Source organism: Pseudochaenichthys georgianus, chromosome 9, assembly GCF_902827115.2.
Source record: "Pseudochaenichthys georgianus chromosome 9, fPseGeo1.2, whole genome shotgun sequence".
Lineage (NCBI taxonomy): Eukaryota > Metazoa > Chordata > Actinopteri > Perciformes > Channichthyidae > Pseudochaenichthys > Pseudochaenichthys georgianus.
This window is the reverse complement of record NC_047511.1, coordinates 3,624,162-3,645,706: the sequence shown is the minus strand read 5'-3', so window position 1 is coordinate 3,645,706 and position 21,545 is coordinate 3,624,162. Positions and strand designations below refer to the sequence as shown.

Below are 21,545 nucleotides of genomic sequence, written 5' to 3'. Positions count from 1 at the left end.
TTTCATAATGTGGGCTAATTTGCTCCCAAACCTACACTTTCTGCTTGAGTTAATCTCCGTCAGAAAGTAGTTCCTAGAAAGTAGTTCCTAGAAAGTAGTTCCCATGGTAACGATAGCCGATCAATCGAACACTCCTGCTACCCCGTTTACAGTTATTGATATAATTATAGTAAATAATATATTATTAACCAATTTATTGAAAACAATTTATTGAAAACAATTCTTGAATTAGGCTATTTAAATATCTGAGTAATCACTGTGTGGGATTAGCGGAACAAATCAAATCAGGCTGTCCATGGTGCTGAAACATTTTGGGTTCAGAATGAAGGTGGATGTTCATGCTGCCATTAAAAGTGCAATTCTTGAAACAGCTCTCCATGAACTCCATGCCAGACTTTTTTGCAGGTGGTGCTGTGGTGTTCACGGGTAGGACTACGTTATAGGAAGAGCTTTCCTCCAGTGGCCGTTTCATGGCGTGTCCCGGACCGGCAAAAAGCGCGTTGCTCCACATCTTTCTGTTGTCTAGAGATGGAGCCCAGTAGCTGCGAAGCGATGACTCGTTTTTAACGGCTGTGTGTCGCCAAACGTCGCTATGGAAACCACACGATGTAGGCTCATGGAAGTAGTTTCGGTAGGCTAGTGGCGTGTGTAGGCCACTGGATACTTTGTGATTAGGCACGTTCTATTTGATCGTTGTTTGATCGTGGAATCAAACACGCCTATTGACCAATCAGAGAGCTTGCTCAAACCTATGTGTTATAGAATGCTTAAAAGAACACCCGTGATCCGACAGGTAGATCAAAAATAGTCCGTTCACTGTTTGAACTACGTAGCAACGCAGCAGGAACTGCTTCGATAGCATTTTTGCGGACCTTTTTTAATACAGATTTGAAAACATCGTTGCTTGCTTTAAAAGTAGCACAATTCATTATGTCAAATCTTGGAAAGTATCTAGATATCCCTGCCCTATTGCGAAAGTAACTGGCAACTGAATAAGTTTTGCCGTTTGATGTCTATGTCTGGACCGTTGCGTAAAAAGGAGGGTTTCTGCCCCGTTACTTCTCCGCTGTTTTCTTGTCCCAGTTTGAAAAGCAAACTGCATGCATTACAGTTCTACCCGTGATATACAGGGGCGCCTCCATACATTTGTCATAGGGGTGGCCAAATGGGGCCACTGAAAATCTTGGGGTGGCCCACCAAAACCAAGCATTTAATTGTTGTAAAAGTTAGATGAAAACAATGGCAAAGAGAATCACCAGTTTCTTATTTTACATTTTCTGATACTATTCATCTGAAGTGAATATAATATGGAGAGTTAACATTTTACTTCAAACAACATTTAAAAGAACCTTGTTTTGTGTTATGTATACATGTGTTGGTGATTTATTGTTTTGTTTTTTATACATGCTAGTTGTTCTTTCCTTTTAATAAGTTCCTTTATTGTAAGGCACCAAATGTTCAGCATTCTCAACACATATAATACACAACGGCAACACAACATGTTCTTCAGTTATATTATGTCTCTAGGTTATAAATAGTTTTAGACTGAACAAAGCTGTTTGTGTCACACTGGGATCAAAGATGATTGACATGACTTTATTAAATCAAGTTTTAAAACATGACTATTTTATTTCAACAGGACCTAAAAACACAAGGGGTATAACATTTCTTTGGATCATTTAAGTTACTAGTAGTATTATAAATGTAGTACTCAGATTTAGCCTTTTTGGTGAAACGATTTCGGAGCTGTCTAAAAACAATCCAATCCACTTGGGATTTCGATTTTCTGGCCCTTGACCAGGCAATATCCCTTTCTTTTAGAATGCTGGCCAGTTGAGGACTAAACCAGGGATTGTTTAGCCCTTTCACCCTAAATGTGCTGAAAGGAGCATGTTTGTTTATAATTCTATTAAAAACCTCATGAAAATAATCCCATTCAATCATCATCACTAATGAGAGAGATCTTGTTCCAATCAAAATCCCACAGGTCATGAAAAAATGCTTGCTCGCAGAAATGTTTAAGTCACGTTTAAAAACTATTTGTGGTCTTGTTTTTGGAATCTTTGCTTGCCTGATTGTAGCTATAGCGCAATGGTCACTCATATCATTTGCAAAAATGCCAATATCCAAAAACGTATGAGGCGCTTTTGTTAAAAATAAGTCTGTGATTTACAGACGTCTCTTTCCCAATGTTAGTCAATTGGGGAAAGTCTTTCTGGGCCCAGTGACGTCACGGACTGATACGGAAATTGTAGTACCGCCGTTTGGACACAACACATTTTTTCCTCAGAATCCGGCGCACTTCCCTGGGGCTTGGTTACTTTAGATGAAAATAAGGAGCCCCTCCCCACGCCCCTCTGAGAGATATTTGGATAAAAATAACACAATGGTGCTCTCGGAGGAGATTGAGGTGATAGGGGGGGGGGGGGGGTACCTTGGTTGGTGATTGGCTCGGTTACACAAGACAAAACATTGTTATGACATCATAAAGTGGCCAAAATCTGATCAGCTCATTTTCAGACAGGTTTTTATTACGGCTGTCAAGTTTGCGTTAACGCAAAAAAAAAATTAACGGCACTAATTATTTTAACGCGATTTAACCGCTCCTGCCGCCTGCTTGCAGCAGACCACACTTCCACGCTCACCGGCAGGCACCGACTGGCTATTGGCAGGACCGGGAGGGTTTGTGTATGTGTGGCCCGAGCGAGCGAGAGAGAGACCTTACGTGTATTGTTGTTGTTAGCATCTGGTGCTAGCTAGCTGCGCTAACGGATATAAGGAGCTGTTTAAATGAAAACAGAGGAGCAACATTTTGCCACAACTGCGCCGAGCACTTGACTTGATGCAGGAAGCCAGACAGCGGGACAATGTACGAAAAGTCAGCACACTCAGCACCAGGGTTGCGAACTTTGGGTACTTGGCTGGAGTGAGATTTTGATATCATGGGTTTAATTACACATATGCGCACTCAATGACTGCTATCGTGTCAGTAGCGGGACCTTAGCATATAGGCCTATAGGATATACAATTGTATATATACAAATACACAATATTGGAAACAGACTATAAAGGGCACACAGTTTCCTTCACTAATGAAAGTCAAACACATGTTTGTTTCCACTGTTTTATTGTGTGCCTGAATAAGCAATTCATTGACTTATCAGCTCCAGAGTATTTTTGTTGGGTAATCTATGGTAGGGCTAACCCATACAGTGGTGGGGCTCAAGTCAGTATTTGCAATGTAATTACATACACGCTATATCGCCCCCTTGACAGTGAAACGCCACTCGTGAGGTTTAGATTATTTCCCTGTCTCAATCCAAATTGAACTGTATGAAATAAAAAGGCACATTTGTCTTGAAGTAAATAAAAAGGGCGACCTGGAGCCAATCCTGCTATTTTTCCACAGGTGACCAACCCCTGCACACATTCTGGTACTCTCTTGAGAAGAAAAAGAAATACATCTATTACTACAGATTTTTAAAAATGAATGCCATTTTAGTTTTGTGTTACTTTGTTCTGAAAGCTGAACCTGCTGCTCCTCACAGAGAGAAGAGGGAAGAAGCTGTGTAAATTACTTTACATTGTGGATAGGGGTGGATAGCCCCCATTGTTCTGTGTGTCAAAATGAAAGACAGCCCACACACCTATCAATCATCAATCCGTGGGGTCTTATTTCATTACGTGTTGATTTCTAATCAACACGTAATGTTGTATCGATGTATATAGAGATCTACTATAGCAAAAGTATTCTCCGTCGGGACTTCCTGCAACAACACCTCGCCGTTATCTTGATTCTGATTGGCCAGAAGACATTATCAAAGATGTTCTATTGAGAAGACGATTACTACGTGACAACAGTTTTCAAAACCATTTCTAGTCTTCGGTATTCTTGTTTTGGCGTGAGAATAGTTTGGGCAGAGTGAGAGCGTGAGATTGAGAGTGAAAGCGTGTGTCACACGCCAGATGCGTGAGAGTTGGCAACCCTGCTCAGCACGGATAGTGCGCACAACATGATCGCAGCGTCCAGGCAGCTCCCGTTCGAGCATATGCCTTGAGTTGCACATAGCTCCAACGATCCATCACACACACACACACACACACACACACACACACACACACACACACACACACACACACACACACACACACACACACACACACACACACACACACACACACACACCATTTGTATTGTATTATTGTATGAGAGGTTCCAGGTTGAATTGAGGTGAATATGTCCACTCATATGTTGATAAGAGTATAAAAAACTTGAAAAATATCCCTCTAAGGTACATTTAGAACAGATTAAAAATGTGCGATTAATTTGCGATAAATCGCGATTAACTATGGACAATAATGCGATTAATCGCGATTAAATATTTGAATCGACTGACAGCCCTAGTTTTTATATAAATGGATACGGACAAAAAGAGAGAGAATCTTTGTTCCTGAAACTTTCAGAAAATAAATGAAAAAGTGGATTTTGCATAATAGGTGACTTTTCAGTATTCAAATTGTGAAGTTGATTCACCTGAACACAACACACTGATTTAGAGATTTTCCCAATGAAAGTCAGTGGCAAAAAGTATTTTTTGGCTCGATGACATCCGGGACTGACAAAGAACCGTTCGGCCAAGTAAAACGTTGCTCACCGTCTGTCGCATTAATTGGGTTTTGGTGTAGACATGTTTTTGAATGCAGGCAGATATATTTATGGCCAGCCTGTGAGTCAGTTAAATACAAAGAACCAAAGAGGGTTTGGCAGAATAAATGGATTCTTGCATTCTTTTATTTTCTGGTAATGTTCATTTGCTGTTTTCCTTGGCCAAGCATTTTAATTAAAGCCATCAGATTGTAAGACATCAGATCCAGTTCTCATGTGTCTTCATTATTTCCAGTCAATTGCACCGAATTTCCTCCACATTTTTAAGACAGTTAATGTTATAACAAACACTTGACTCAATCAAATTGAATCCAATCTGAATTGAACAACAGCATTCATCTCTTACTTTGAATACTTATCGCTGAATCAGTAATATTGAAAGTTGGTGGAGGTGACGGTGATCCTTCACGTGTTTGTGTTGCTGTTTTTAGGTCTCTGATGAGAGGGTGACGCACATCAACAGCACCCCCCCCATCTCCCCGACCTCCTCTACTCATCAGTGATCTAAAATAGACTGCTGCTTAAAACTCTGTGTTTTAGTTCAGATACATCATGTCTACATGTGCCGGAAATTCATGTTTGGCTTCTTCAAGTACAGCAAAGGCACAAAATGCAGATCCAGCTGAAGCTAAGGAACATTTTTCTTAATTATCCAGTCAAATGAAAGTTCACATCGAATTGGAATGTAAGAGAAACAAAAGAAAGTTCTGTAATAATGCCTCCTGACCTAATAGTTTAATAAAAACATGAGCCAAGAGGAAAGCCCAAAATAAAATAATAATACATAAAAAGAACAAGTGAAGCAAATTGAACATATTGGCAATATGACCTAATTTTACAAAGGGTTTCTTCTATGCATTGATAAACCACTTATGACCAGGGGTTACATAAGTGCCATTTCCTAAATAGAAATAACCATCAACTCTTTTAGTTTCTTCATCATCATCATCCTCATCCTCCTCCTCCTCCTCCTCCTCCTCCTCCTCCTCCTCCTCCTCCTCACACCTGTCAAATTACATGTGAGTTCCCCCAGGAATGCACCAATAAAATATTTTTTTATTTCTATTTTTTGAAAATAATACAGCTTCCGGCTTCCCGGGACACGAAGAGGAGACACGAACAATTCTTCCACTTGAAATGCGTTTAAACTGTGTCAGAGAGATGCTTAATCGGTTCATTTCAATTGTTTAATAATTGGTGTTTAATACTGGCAACTTCTAATTGTTGGAAAAACGAAAACGTTCCCAATCGAGACGCCCCATAGTAGATCATTTTGGGGGGGGGGTCGTTCGATCCAGCTTCGATTCCGTAACCTTGACGCACTGCCAATCCCACATCCAATCCCGATTTGAAGTTTAATCACGTGGACTGTAGTCCTAAACGATAGCTGGGGATTATGGGTAGTGTAGTGTCTTCGGCCATCCTCACCTCGATGACAGCGCAAAGTCGAAGATGCTCGAACTGTCCCTTATAGGCCTACGTCTGTTTCCGGTTATTTTTATTTTGAAATTCAGTCGCTGACGGACGCCAAAAAAGCCCGAGATTATTGAATTAAACCAATAAATAAAAGCAAGGACAATTGTGTGTTATTGGTGAGTAAATAACAGTGTGTTATTTTGAAAAGAATAACAAATTAGAAGGAAAAAAAGATTTAAAAAATACAGATTTCAGTATCCTGAGGCTCTGAGCCCCATTTCTTTTCATCACAGACGGCAACAAAAGTCCGACATTATACGATTTAAAATAAAAGCAATAATTGTGGCTTGATATTGAGTAAGAACATGTTTTTATGAACCACACAAAAGACGTGCTGCAGGCAGTAGAAATACATTGCTTTTAACTTCGTGCTGTGCAACACGAAAAAAATCGTGCTGTGCAACACAAAAAAAGGGGCAAATCGTGTTGGTGAACACGAATCAATAGATTAAAAATCGTGTTGGTGAACACGAAATGCCGTGAGACTGGGTTGTTATGTCACATGTGTGAAAAGCGCAGGATGTCCTCTGTGAAGTACAATTGGATGTACTGCTGTGGCATGTATAACCTCAAAGTAATGGACCAAATGTGCACCACAAAGGACACAAATGAATGGGTGGGTCTCAGGAGTGCTCTATATTATATACACATACTTGTACTATGGACTGTTACGAACAGACTCCTCTTGTTAAACTAGTAGTTGTAATCATCTTACAGGCCTACTTTCATCAGATACAGACGTTCTATTTAATATAACAATGTTCTTCTTTGTTGTTTGTACATGATAATATGAACTTCTGCAAATAGGTCCAACCTAAAAAAAACTCCAAATATAGATACTGTAGGATACATTTGGCGGCGGGGACCCTGTTTTTTTTTTTCACGACACTGTGTCTCAGGGCATCTTAATATTTAAAAACCTATTAATGTGTTATACCAGATTAAAGAGAAGAATCTCAGCTAACTGACGATACGAACCATTTTTACCGAAACAAAACACAAGTCTCACAAGAAGCGTTAGCATTAGCCCTTAGCTAAAACGGGCACATGCTACTTCCGGTGCTAACTAGCAAAAACGATCTTTAAAATGTAATATTTTCTGCACAAACTACATATCATCTGAAAGATGATACTCCACAGATTATTTTGTTATATGTATCATCACTGTAGGACACAAACTCACTGAGCTAGCAGCCAGAACAGAGAATAAAACAGTTTTCAAAACCATAACAATAATTATGTCTTACCGTTGCTGTTTTGTAATCAAAGCTCTTGTTCAAGGGAATAAAAACGCTGTTTAAGGTTAATCCAATGTCTCTTAGTCACTTTAGAATTGTTCCTGATAATCTATCATTACATTCATGGCAGCAGAGTAGGTATAAAGTTTCGCAGTCCCGAGCTAATGCTGTCTCACGTGCTGTTTACGCAAACCTCTCTCTACTTGACGTAAGTGTTTAGCGGGACTTACTAACTGTCACTCGATTCTATTGGCTCTAACGGTTCAGAAAAGGTGTCAATCACCCAAATCGACCAATGGGTTCCAAAGATATGATCCTGCGTAGTATAAACTACGCCCGCTCCGGCTTCATTACGCATTACACAGTCAGAAGGGAGAGCTTCACCACCGAGCAGGTGCTAGAGATGCTAGCTGACGATAGTTATGATCATACCAGATGACTCTTCGTCGGATGATGAAGATCTCCTCCAGCCAGACCTGGATCCGGACAGTAGTGACTCGGATGTTGAACTTCCACCACGGGAAAGGTATGTAATCTCTCTGTTTTTATATATTACTTATGTGTTTGGTGAAACTGCATCACAGTGCTAGCTTAGCCAAGAAGCTACAGGAATGATTAGGAAAAATGCTAAATAGTGTTACTTGTCTTTTTGGAGTTACATTTTCTAAATGAATGGCCAGTGAATGAATATATACATGTGTTTACTTATTTATTTGGTGTAATATTATTCCTTTATAGTCCAATATTATCCTTTTTTATATATTACTTTTGTGTTTGATGGAACTGCATCACAGTGTTAGCTTAGCCAAGAAGCTACAGGAATGATTAGGCAAAATGCTAAATAGTGTTACTTGTCTTTTTGGAGTTTTCATAAACCTCTCTAAAAAGGTCAAATGTCACTTGTTTTGCCTCAATCTTGATACAGGGTACTTATTATGTTATACTTTGGATTCCTAAAGCTTTTAGGCTACTAACCCATCATTCAAGGTTGGTCTTCACTATAAGTAATGGGTTTTCTTTAGGCGGAGACAGGAATTTACATTTTTTTGCTATGTTCCATCTGAATTTACTCTGACACAGAAAAATCTATATTGATCCTGACACTTCTACATCCAACTCACAGATGTAACCTTGATTTGATAACAACAATTATTCATATAAACCTTTTAGAAGTGAAGTTATAGTCATTTGTTCTGGGAATGTCATTTTCGAGCCTGAAAAACAGGCTCGGGGTTTAACAGGTTAATGTGATTCAGCGAGGGCAGATTCAAGTAAAAAAACTCCTCAACTGCTGACTGTCATATATCCACCTGTCAATCAAGAGATCATTTGGCCAAAGTGCCAGTGGGGATAGAGTGAGTTAGTTTATTACTATGTAAATCCTCTCTAATTACCATGCGTTTCGATCAGGGCTGTCCACCTGGAGGCTGCATCAACAACAGACTATAATATTCCTCGCTGCTCGCAGTGTTTCTTTTTAGCTGAATGCTCCCATTGTGTCCACATAAAGTTCTATTGACAATGTGGCTTCTCCTTACAATCAGGTGATTTGTAACATTTTAAAAGAGGGACTTTGGTTTCAAACTTAAAGTATTTTGTAATTATTTGAACTTGTGATTTTAAACTCTTGAGTTCGAAAAACAATGTTGCGAATGTTGGTGTACCGAATTTGAGGGGCGCTCATTTCTTGAAAAGCTAAGAAGTTCAACTCTTGGAAATATTTACCCATGTCACGTGACATGTCACATGGGTAAGCACATGTCACGCGTGACCCTTGTCACAGACGCAGATATCTATACTTCTGTAAATATCACTGATGTATAAAGAGAAGTGGATACGGCGTTGGAGGCGGGATCTGCTCATTCATTTGAATGAAGCTAAAGGTGGAGTGCCTGCAGATTAAAGAGTGCTGCATGTGGGCTTTCTTTCCCGGCTCAGTCAAATGAATGGAGAGGGAAATAACTCTTTTAGCACATTTAACAACTTTAAGAGTAAGACCCTAATTGTTTAACTAAGGGCTATAAAAGCATTCGTACTGCGTAGTTAATTTGGCAAAAGAGCGCTAACATAGAGCGTCTCTTTCCGAATGTGAGGGGCCAAATGACGTCAGGGACAAGAACGGAAGTGCCACCATTTGGCCACTACGAACATCAACAGCCTGCGCACTTCCATGGGGGCTTGGTAAATATCAGTCTTCAGTAGATATGTAAGAAAATGCTGATCATAAAGCTGATCTAAAATGTCACAGTATGCAGGAAAAAGGCCAAGAAAGACAAGATACCACAAAATAAATGTAATGACAAAAGTGACTTCTATTGAAATAGTCTGTCAATAAGGAAGGTATAAGAAGAAAGCAAGATAATTGTTTTCTTGGGGCGATTCAACAAAGGCATACGTGGTGGTCTTTGAGAATGAGCAGGTCACCTGCACATTGATCCAATTTCCTGTTGAGACGCGTCCCATGTTTGCACATGTCTGATATCTTAGGGGAACAATTGGCCAAGTGGCAGCATGCACAGTGCACAGCTATGTTCTGAAGGCAGCTGTGCCATGACCCGCTTTGTTTCACCTGAAAATGGAGGACACATAGGCCCTGAGAAATGTAAGGGCAGAGATGGAGAGAAATAGGCAGAGATGGAGAGAAATAGGCAGAGCCGTATTAAGATCTAAGTATCTGGCTTGAAGTAACTCTGTGCTAAATGGGGAATATGCTTGCACTGAACGTGTGAACCTGTTTTTCCCCGCATACAATGCAGAAAGCTGTAAGCGAAAACTTTTAGATGTATTTTAAACAAGCTACATGGGGCCCCGGTCTGGGGAAAAAACATGTTTATGATACTAGTTAGAAAACCTTGTTACAGATATTTGTGTTAATTGCTAAAAAATGTCCTATATTTGAATCTACATCCTTTTGCTCAGCCGAATTAGTGACAGATGCATCATGTGTATCCTTAAGCCACTACATAACAGACAGGATCAATAATAATCGAAGAGTGTAACCGACCGAAAACAATTATAATAAAAGAAGAAAAGCAATTCAAACATTTGAAAAACAATTAAATTGAGTTACAAGCACATATTTTAGTTTGTTGTACAGAATTGTATACAGTGTATCTATCATTATATCTATCTATCCATCTAAGTAAGAAACATTTAAAATAATTTCACTGCAACTAGAAATTCTCCTGCCTAACAGTTAACCCTAATAATAACAACACTTTCTTACATTGAGAGGATGTTTTCAAAATGTCCAAGACATGTCTTAGCTTAAGTCCATAGTTTAAAATGCTCTGCAAAGGGCATGTGTCCAAAGTGGTGAATATAATTGAGTCTAAATTGGGGATTAACCAAATGAATTGTTGCCTTTAATGTCAAACATAACTTTATTAGGTTAGTTGAAAGCAATAATATGACGTTTTACTAAAGAATATTAGGTTCAACTTAATATCATTGCTTTCAACTATCCTAATACAGTTATGTGGAATGTGTTGATATAATACATTTAAATGAAGTCAACGTTTCAGTGTGGGCGAGAAGAAGTCCAACAAATTCATGGCATTACATTAAAACATTTGTAGATATTGCTATTCAGAGTGTGTCACACTCAATGCTCTGTCCCCTCCCAGGACATCGCGATACGTTTGATGAGCTTCCTCAGCCTATCTCTGGGACGAGGGCTTTTTCTTCTGCGGGTCACAGGTGGCTCAAATGTTGAGAGGAAAAACGACGGGTTGACATGCAGGAAGCCACTGTGCATTGGAGATGTGTTTCCTGGCTCTTTTCACTTGTATCCCAACCCACTTCGACTCATGTGGCAAAAGAGAGGCACGGTGATGGACAGGCAAATGAACTGTGAACAAGGAAGATAAAGAAACAATTGTTTAACTACAATGTGAAAAACATGAACAAGCTCAAAAGAAAACTAGGAAAGATCATACTGTACATCGTTCTGCCATGTACAGAACATGCGGCACTGTGCACATGTGACACCTTAAAGCGCCTCTCTTCAATATGTTAATGTTTTCACAACAGATGACATTAGTATGTGCATGATAAGGTGTGTTTAAGCTGTCGAGAGCATTTTAGTGTCTTTCAGCAAACTGTTTGCTTCACTCCTACCGTTCTCATCAACAGTATTTAACAAGAATCTCTGATAAAGCCAACCCGTTGCCTAGCAAACTGTTAGACACTAGCTTTTGAACATAGCTGAGCATTAAGTAACCATAGAGACGTGAATGCTAACTGTTTGCTAGCATGTCCGCCAAAGCAACAGTGGTGGATGGCGGAGGGGATATCAGTCATTAACCACTGAAACATACACATTCAATGTAAATGTCAACACATTTCACATAACTGTATTAGGTTAGTTGAAAGCAATAATATAACGTTGAACCTCGTATTTTTATTTAAACTTAATATTATTGCTTTCGAGTAATACAGTCATGTGAAATCTGTTGACATAATACATTTAATTAAAGTCAATGTTTCAGTTTTTCAGTTGTTAAAATGTATATCTCTCACACACAGAGTATTAAGCAGCTTCTAGTCAATAATGCACCGCTTACTGTTTCTCACGTGGCAGTCTTTGTTCTCACTGAGGAAGACTGAGTACTGTACCTGGATGATAAACAGGGTGACAACACCTGCGCCCGTGCTGACATAGTTACTGGCAAACCAGTCCCTCAGTTTCACAAGACAACCCTGAGAGACAAAAGAGTCCACACAAAGACAATTGGCGTAGTGTTTACAGCAACATACTGCCTGCAGTTACACCAAGAAAAGAAGTACAGTAACAGCAACAGAGTACTTACTACTTTAGAGCAAAGCATTTTGGAAAAACAACCCCAGAGAGTAGGCCTATCGAGTGGTGGAGGAATACGTCCTAAAGCTCAGAAAGGAGTTATGAAAGGACCCCATGCGGTGCACCCGTCTCAGAGTCAATGTGTTTCTGAACGTGTTTTTAGTTTGATTCTTGCAATAAGATCTGTGGTCAGCACACGTTGAAGAAATGCTCATGTTTGTTTTAAGTCAAAACGTCAGTAAATACCTTACTCATGAAGCTTCTATGTGTTATACAAAACAAGTGACTAAAAGAATACTAAACGTTAGCGCCTTTTAGCTTAACGGTGCACAGCCATGCGACCGTGATGCCTAACGTTGGCTTTTTACTGTCAACTGCTTTAAAAATCATAAAAAGTGTTCATATGTGGAGCAGAACAAAAAGCGTGATCTCATTTTCTGCAATCATTCAAAATCCCATTGCTTTTTGTAAAGGGACTTCGTACAATGCGTATTCCTAAGAAAACGATGTCATCAGCATCGTATTGTGCTTCTGTCTTGAGCTGTGACGCAGAGATGATACCATGTGATGGACAGTCAGTACCTCTGGCCAGTTGGGAGGCTTGATGGTGTTACAGGGGTCCTCGGTACAACAGGATATTGGAGTGTCGCCCTTCCAGTCTGCTTCACCATGAACTCCACAGCACCTAAACTGTACACAAAACCTCACTTCAATAGAATGAACTTTTCTTTCAGTTGAGCAGTGGCGAAAGGAAAGCCAATACTCAAATCACAAAGACATTGAACATATCGTATAAGGTGTAGCAGTCCCTTACTTGTTATATTTTCCCTTTCTCCATTCATTGTAGCTGAATGTCACAATTCATATTTCCACGGTAGCTTATTTAAAGGTCCCATGTCATGGCCATTTCCACTGATCATAATTCCATTGTTGAGCTCTACTAGAATAGATTTATACTGTGCAATGTTCCAAACTCACATTCATTGGTTCCTCACAGCATCTCTGTAAACTACGTGTATTCACTGAACGTCACTCTCTGCCTTTAACGGCTCGTTGGAGCTCCAATAGCTCCAGCCCCCCCCCTCCCTGTGAGCCCAGTGTGCTCTGATTGGTCGGGACGTTGTGAATCGCGCTAAGCTCCGTGGAGGTGTGATTTCCTTGTTTAGCGATACACATCGAAACACAGCCAAACTCACCCTGAGCACACACAAAGTCACAGCCGAAGTAAACACAATAAGTGTGGCTTGATATTGAGTCAGAAAAAGGTTGATAGACGCTGTGAGAATGGGTCTGCAGAGAGAATGTCACCGCGATCCCAACTGTCTGTTATCAGCCTGCAGCCAGGGAGGAGAGATCAGCTGAGCTGCACTGCACTCTGTGTGTGAGGAAGTCGTGGATTGGTCAATTTGGACCAATCAGCAGGGGCTTAACGTAACGGCTCCGCGGACGTAACGTAACGGCTCCACGGATTGGTCCATTTCGTTCCGGGTACGGGTTGACATCATGCGTACCCGGAAGAATCAAATGGACAGTGACGTATCTCCAACAACGAGACGTTTTGGGGAGGCTGTGTTAGAGTTGTACTCGCTACAGGGTGTACTTTGAGGGGTTTGACTCTGCACACCGTTTACATGCATAAGAACCTTCATAACACACGAGGGGACGGGTGATAACCGGAAAAGCATGACATGGGACCTTTAAGGTAATCCAGATCACATGTTGTGCATGTGCAGGGAGTATGGAGTAGATACTTATTATACATTCAGAGAAGCTTGTTGCATTTCCTTTTGGGCCCATCAGAGTGTGACGATGCCCTTTTATTAGAGTTAGATAAAAGTAGGTCCTGATCCTTTCCACCTAAAGCAGATTCAGCCAGGAGCTCCCCTTCGAGACTTATGTGCTGCCTTGGATCCTCTGAATGAGGGGTTTCTTACTTTGAGCATACTGAACCTATTTGGAATCAATATTAAAGAGCACCTCTCAGAATGAGAAATCCCATTAGTCCCACAGGGGGAGATGTACATTGCACTCCTCTGGGCGAGCTGCAGATCTTATTCCTGCACTGAGGCTTCAACGTGTTCTCTTTTTGTTTTATTCAATGAAACGCTCTTTATCGTTTGTCCTTCATCAGAGCGTGTTATCAATGTGAAGTCATATGTGACTATTGCTTATCCAACTATTGATGAACGTGGTTGGGATCTGGTTCTCGGTCAGCTGGTTTCCTGGTCCTGATATTTTGAACCGAATAAATGACAGTTATTAGGGGTCATCAGCCTCAGAGACGCGGGTCAGAAGGGGCCTGCGACTGTACATATAGAAGGTTTTATCAACTGTATACGCAATTGAGCACCAGAAGAAGTAATAGAGGAAGATGACACTGACCTCTAGTGATTGGAAATATTATGACAGGCGTGCTGGAGGAAGTCACCTGTTACAAAATACTCCATAGAAGATTACTGCAAATAAACTATTTTTTGTATAATTTTATATTTACTGAGTGAGTGGGGGTTTAAATAACCTACATTTGGTATTTCAAATGTTACAAAGTCAAATTTCTTTCAAAATGTGTTATTGTTATAGTTGATTAAATGTTAATAACTTGTAGTTGTATTGTCTAAACCTAGAAAAGTTGTAATTGTGTTGCCTAAATCCAAAGTTGCTGTTTTATTTTCCAAAACGTTCTGAATCAGATGTTGTTTGTGTTCACAACGTTGCGTTTCAGTCACGTGTTAGGAGTGAATGGATAATAGAATAGGATAGAGAGCTGGTCCTGGTCCAGGCCCATTTCATCAGCTGATACCATCAGAACTGGGTGCTGAAGGCTAGGCTAACAGCACTGCCAACAAGAGACCACAGGACGGTTACAAAGACAAACAGCAATGGACTTCATTGGATCAAAGAGACTGGCGTATCATTTACCAAGTGCTGGACGGCATCAAAGTCCTTTTTGATGTCCGTGTTGTTTTCTGAGCTGGACTGTCTGTAGATGTCCAAGCTCCGCATCAGGTCTTCTTCAAAGTAAGCGTCAATCTGCACAACAGACAGGCAGGTTAAATGATCTGCAATGTACTGCTGCCTCGTGGACCATAAAGACAATGGCATCTAGTTTCATTAAAGGGCCCCCTTTCATTTCAGCTTCACATCAGCCTGTAGTGTCTCTCCTGGGACGTGTCTCCGTGCTTTAATGTTCAGAAAGCTCTTTCTTTCTCTCACTGCCTGTGCTGCAGCACCTCTTTTCACCCTCTGTCTGAAACCAGAGCCCAGTCTGCTCTGATTGGTTAGCTGGCCGGCTCTGTTGTGATTGGTCAACCACTTAGATATGCTTCGCCCATCACGCACAATGTTGGAGCGCTAGCTAATAGATGCATGAGTGTTGCATAATGTTACAAAAGTAACAGGCAGGTGGATGGGGGGGGAGACAAACTCCCTCTGGAGGGAACACAGGGCTTTTAACCATATGCATGCAGAAAAGCTATATAACACACGACTAGAGGAAAGGGAAACCCTACAAAGTGGGATAGGGCTCTTTCAAGTAAGTGGGAGACCAGCAGTGGTCCTTGCCAGATGGAAAACAGCTTTTTGGAAAAGTACAGTTTTAAAAAATCAGACATCAAACTGTATGAAGTAAAAATGTTCCAAATGACTGGAGGCGTGAATCAGATCAGACCTCTTGTCATTATGTTGGACATAAGCACTGTATGGTGTTGTACGGCGGTTCCTACCTTGCGGCTGTACACCAGGAACACACAGGCCATGGCCAGCTCCACCAGCATCAGGACGAACAGCAGGACGAAAAACTGGAGTAGTGCAAATCACATTCAACATGGTTTACCCTATAAGATTCAGTTTGCAATATGCATATAAAAGCAAGTGTGTATAGAATGAAACCGTCAATACGATAAAGTCTAAAAATAAAAACGTTTTCCTATAAATTGTTATGCTGAAATGTGCGTGATAGATGAACTCAGAAGATTTGTAACAAACATCAATATGATTATTGTGAAATGGCAAGAGGGCTGGGAAAAGGACTATCATTTTTCTTTTGGTATTATCTTTCACACAATTTGTATCTGTACATATTTCCCTGTGAGGGCGACTAGAAGACAAGTGAAGAGCTGTGATGGTGTAAATCAGGCCTGCTCACACTGATGAGCATGCAGCGGTTCTCTTTCATGCCTCCTAACATTCCCAGGTAACACACACAGCTCACGATGGTGCCGGTGACCACCAGCGTGTTGGCGGGGTAGATGGGCCAGAAGGAGGTGACGAGGGAGGCGAACTTGGAGTGAATCATCTGGAACTCCCCGAACGCCACCACAAACGCACTGCACAGCTGCAACACACACACACAACAGAATAACAGAACTTCCATATCTTAATTCATGGTATTTAAAACGTGTTAGCCTCCAGAACTGTACAGCTTAAAAAGATGAAACTGAATCTGATCACTATCCTACTGTTTGTTCTTTTTAGTTTACTAACATTACTACAACTTTTTAATATATAAATGTTAAGGAATAGATTGACCATATTTTGTATCCTAATTACACAATCTTGTTAGATGGAATGTGTTACTCCCAAAGCTGGGAGTGAACTGCCAACCGACTGCTAGCTGATTTTCTTTTCTTTGGATTTGTCAGTTTTTGGGGCGTGTTGCAATGAGGTAGTCTGCGAGAAACGTGATTCCTTCTGGTTTTAATCAGGTGCATTATTCTGATATGCAGTGGTGGAAGAATTACTCAGATGTGTTACCAAAGTAAAAGTAGCAATAATTCACAAGTTTGTTACAAGTAAAAGTCCTGCATTCAAAGTACAAAATTATCGTATTATCGTATCATTAATTTCTCAAACGTACCTACCCCACCTTTAGGTGGGGTAATTCTGGAGAAACCGGCTCGAGTGCGCTAGAATTTGAAAATACACAGCCGGAAAAAATCTGCCACTTCCTCACAGAGCCCCTCCTCCAACACACACGAACGCGCACATGACCAATGAGGGCACGAGATAAGCTTGTGCCCAGATGGAAGGCTGACAGGCAGGTAGGCCATCCAGTTATTTTAGCCGGGCCGGCTCAGATGATTGGTCGTGCTTTTTACAGTACCACGGCTTCCAGAGAGGACATTTTTGTATGGATTTTTAGTCAAAGCACTTCAGATATTCATTGCTATCGGGATGTTAAGAGCACTCCATGGAATATAACAAAAAGTGTATATCGAGCCGGTTTCTCAAACTTACAAATCCCACCTTTAAAGGTGGGCTATTTTATTTATTTCAGAAACACTTTTTGTTATATTCCATGGAACGCTCTGTTGGAGGAGGGGCTCTGTAAGGAAGAGGCAGATTTTTTTCGGCTAGGTAGTTTCAAATTCTACCGCACTCGAGCGGGTTTCTCCAAAATTACATAGCCTACCCCACCTTTAATCATTGATTTTTATTTAGAATGTATAAGTAAAAGCTGTCAAATAAATGTGGTGGAGTAAAAAGTACATTATTGGTTTATAAAATTAGAGGTACTTTACTAAACTGGTAAAGTACAAGTACCTCAAAATTGGACTTAAGTACATTACTTGAGTAAATGTACTTTGTTACTATCCACCACTGCTAATGTGTTGTTTCATGTTGATGCACTGTCAAGGCCGGATTAACCATATGGGCAACCTGGGCAAGTGCCCAGGGGCCCTTGAGCAAAGAGGGCCCTCAGTGACAAGATACAAAAAATATATATATTTTTTTTTCCCGGGCACAACCTCACTCATCATACTTTGTTTTAAATGACACTCACTCTTCGTCATAATTAACACAGCTTCTCTATAGGGTCAAATTACTGTAGGTCTCTGTACTGTAGGTCTCACTATGTATGCGCTCAACTTTATTACTACGGCGGTGTATAGCCAAATCACAGCAACCACACAATTTCACTACATATTTTACTTTTGTAACTCTCAATGTTTGTGACTAATAGAACTCCTTGTATACTTGTAGTATACTTGCTGCTCTGACTAAGTTTTGATTGATATTACCCAGGTCTTCTTGAGCCATACACTGTCTTGAGATCTTATCCATTGTATCTTTGTCTTGTGATTTTTGACTGAAAGGGCAAAAGGCTAGACCTACTTTGGTTGAACTGTGTGGCTGCGTCCCTGTTTTTGACAAATAGGTGTGCGATTTGACATGCCAGATTGAATGAACATTCTAAATATTGGTCATGTTGGTAGGATTGGGTAGGCGTGGTGTTACTTGTTGGTACCATAGACTGTATGGTTGGTACGTGGGTTGGGGGGGGCATGAGTGCTAAGTGCCCAGGGGCCCCTGGAGGTACTAATCCGGCCTTGTGCACTGTAAGTGTGAGCATCTGTAACATTGTTCAGCCCTCTATCGACCTGCTGTAGGACTTTTGATGCGGAGGTCGGCGGTAGTTGGCAGTACACCGTCACTCAGTGTTGAAGTCACCCTTAGTTGGTCAGCTCATGTTTTATATTCGTTCTCATACAACCTGAGGAGCCAGGTGTCAGCAAGACTTCCTAAAGTGTCCTAAAGGTCTTCAGCATCATCACATGTTCTACCACAGAAAAATAAAAGGTCCACACCAAAAATGTGGGCCTGGACTGAGCTTCTTCAGTCCTGGTTAAAGCTGCAGTGTGGATGGGACGTTAAGCACCTACCCAGCACAGGAAGTTGAGACTTAGCACCAAAGACTTCAAGCAGTTTACACACGAGCGATTCATCCTTCCTGATAATCCTCTCTGTAAGAACTGCAAAAGTTTTTGAAAAAATACAAGTTAGACTTAGATTTTGGATCAGTCGGTCAGATATCCTGCAAACCCCGAGCAGGAGCACAAGTGAGGCAGCGGCATGATGGCCGGGTGTTTACAGGACACCTCTGTTTGATATGGCAACACTGAGCCATGAGGCACAATGGCCCATGTGACCTATTCGAGATCAGTGAATCATTATTATCTGCTCTTATCTCCTATTTGTTGCAAGTTTGCCCTGAATGTGTGAGAATGTGGTCAGTACTGGATACTGCCCTAAACTCTTCTCTACAACTCCCACACTGACATGTTGTTCACAAAAAGCTTGTTCTCTTAAATATGTCTTCTTTTTGTCTCAGTAGTTTTTATATGAAAGCTGAGCTACCACTATAGCGTAAATACCTTCACTACTGGATATCATTTACATCAATTGTATGTCCTTTGCTTCAAATAAAGGTGTTTTTGTACAAACACATATTACTTAAAACAGTTACATAGTGCTATACCTGATAATGATTAAATATCCGAGGGCTTACCTTAACTACACTGTGTCCAGCAGTGTTCCAGGGAGCAGTATTTTGGTGTTGTTCCTAACATTCCCAGTGTTAACTGACGACAGACAGGTATGAAGAGGAAGAGGGAAAAGAAGGAGGAGGAAAGACAACTGAGGCTTCTGTCTACCAACTGGCAGCAAGAAGTATCTTCATGATCAACAGTGAAGAGGAGGGAGGGGCGTCCACACCACCATAGCAGTGAAGAGGAGGGAGGGGCGTCCACACCACCATAACAGTGAAGAGGAGGGAGGGGCGTCCACACAACCATAGCAGTGAAGAGGAGGGAGGGGCGTCCACACAACCATAGCAGTGAAGAGGAGGGAGGGGCGTCCACACCACCATAACAGTGAAGAGGAGGGAGGGGCGTCCACACAACCATAGCAGTGAAGAGGAGGGAGGGGCGTCCACACAACCATAGCAGTGAAGAGGAGGGAGGGGCGTCCACACCACCATAGCAGTGAAGAGGAGGGATGGGCGTCCACACCACCATAGCAGTGAAGAGGAGGGAGGGGCGTCCACACAACCATAGCAGTGAAGAGGAGGGAGGGGCGTCCACACAACCATAGCAGTGAAGAGGAGGGAGGGGCGTCCACACCACCATAGCAGTGAAGAGGAGGGAGGGGCGTCCACACAACCATAGCAGTGAAGAGGAGGGAGGGGCGTCCACACAACCATAGCAGTGAAGAGGAGGGAGGGGCGTCCACACCACCATAGCAGTGAAGAGGAGGGATGGGCGTCCACACCACCATAGCAGTGAAGAGGAGGGAGGGGCGTCCACACAACCATAGCAGTGAAGAGGAGGGAGGGGCGTCCACACAACCATAGCAGTGAAGAGGAGGGAGGGGCGTCCACACCACCATAGCAGTGAAGAGGAGGGAGGGGCGTCCACACCACCATAGCAGTGAAGAGGAGGGAGGGGCGTCCACACCACCATAGCAGTGAAGAGGAGGGAGGGGCGTCCACACAACCATAGCAGTGAAGAGCAGCCGCGGAGAGAGAAGTCAGGTTTTCATTATAAGCGCATTGAGTAAGACTTCTTACACAACTATGTAGACTTATACACAAATATTATCTTAATCTAAAGAGAACCTGCTGCCTTCTGTCTGTTTTTCTTTATTGAATATAAGAGCCATACAAGATTATGCTTTTTGTGGTTCCTCCTGTAGTGTGTTATATAGGTTTTAGTGCATGTAAATGGGGAAACGTGTCCATGCTTTTATCTTCAGTAGACTGGACTACTGCAATGGTGTCTTCACAGGTCTCACTAAAGAATCTATTAGGAAGCTGCAGCTGATTCAGAACGCTGCAGCTCGAGTCCTCACTAACACTAAGAAAGTGGATCACATCAGTCCTGTTCTGAAGTCTTTACACTGGCTTCCTGTGTGTCAAAGAATAGATTTCAAAATACTGCTGCTGGTTTATAAAGCACTGAATGGTTTAGGCCCAAAATACATTTCTGACCTCCTGCTAAATGATGAACCATCCAGATCTCTCAGGTCTTCAGGGACTGGTCAGCTTCCTGTCCCCAGAGTCAGAACTAAACATGGAGAAGCAGCGTTCAGTTATTATGCTCCAAACATCTGGAACAAACTCCCAGAAACCTGCAGGTCCGCTGCAACTCTGACTACTTTCAAATCCAGCAAGAAGACTTTTCTTTTTGTCGCTGCTTTTAATTGAACTATTCACATCTTAGACTGCACTGTAACTTTTATCCATGTATTTTATACCTGTGTTATTCACATTTTATTATCTTTGCTTTTTAATGACGTTTTTTAAATGTCATTTTAGAACGTGTTTCCGCTGAACAATTATTTAATGCTCCTAATGTCATGTATTTTTGTAAACCACTTTGAAATGCCTTGTGATGCTATAGAAATAAAATGGCCTTGCCTTGCAAATCCTAAAATCCCTGCGTTTCATCATTCGACCCACACGCTTGTGGATTGACTCCAGGTGGAACTAAAGTCGGATTTAAGAGTCGATTAGATTTCACATCACTCATCCACATCTGTAAAGTAACTAAAGGTAATAAATGCATGCAGTGGAGAAGAAGTACAA

At 41.4% G+C, this 21,545-nt stretch overlaps 1 protein-coding gene across 5 annotated transcripts; it reads right to left on the bottom strand.

Annotated features, from left to right (window-relative positions):
• Positions 1–10,212: 10,212 nt before the first annotated feature.
• On the bottom strand, positions 10,213–21,198 carry LOC117451995 (leukocyte surface antigen CD53-like). Of its 5 annotated transcripts, XM_071204241.1 has the most exons (9): positions 20,949–21,198; positions 19,470–19,542; positions 18,844–18,933; positions 16,326–16,514; positions 15,904–15,978; positions 15,101–15,211; positions 12,764–12,871; positions 11,998–12,081; positions 10,214–11,230 (listed from the first exon to the last, which is right to left on the bottom strand). In XM_071204241.1, the coding sequence occupies exons 3-9, from the start codon at positions 18,904–18,906 to the stop codon at positions 11,162–11,164; spliced, it is 699 nt and encodes a 232-aa protein (XP_071060342.1). In that variant the 5' UTR covers positions 18,907–18,933; positions 19,470–19,542; positions 20,949–21,198; the 3' UTR covers positions 10,214–11,161. The 5 variants fall into 5 exon arrangements, with proteins under 5 accessions (XP_033946283.1, XP_071060342.1, XP_033946282.1 ...); XM_034090392.2 differs by lacking the exon at positions 20,949–21,198 and having other exon boundaries at positions 10,213–11,230; positions 16,392–16,514; positions 19,470–20,940; XM_034090391.2 differs by lacking the exon at positions 20,949–21,198 and having other exon boundaries at positions 19,470–20,940.
• Between the last annotated feature and the right edge of the window lie 347 nt (positions 21,199–21,545).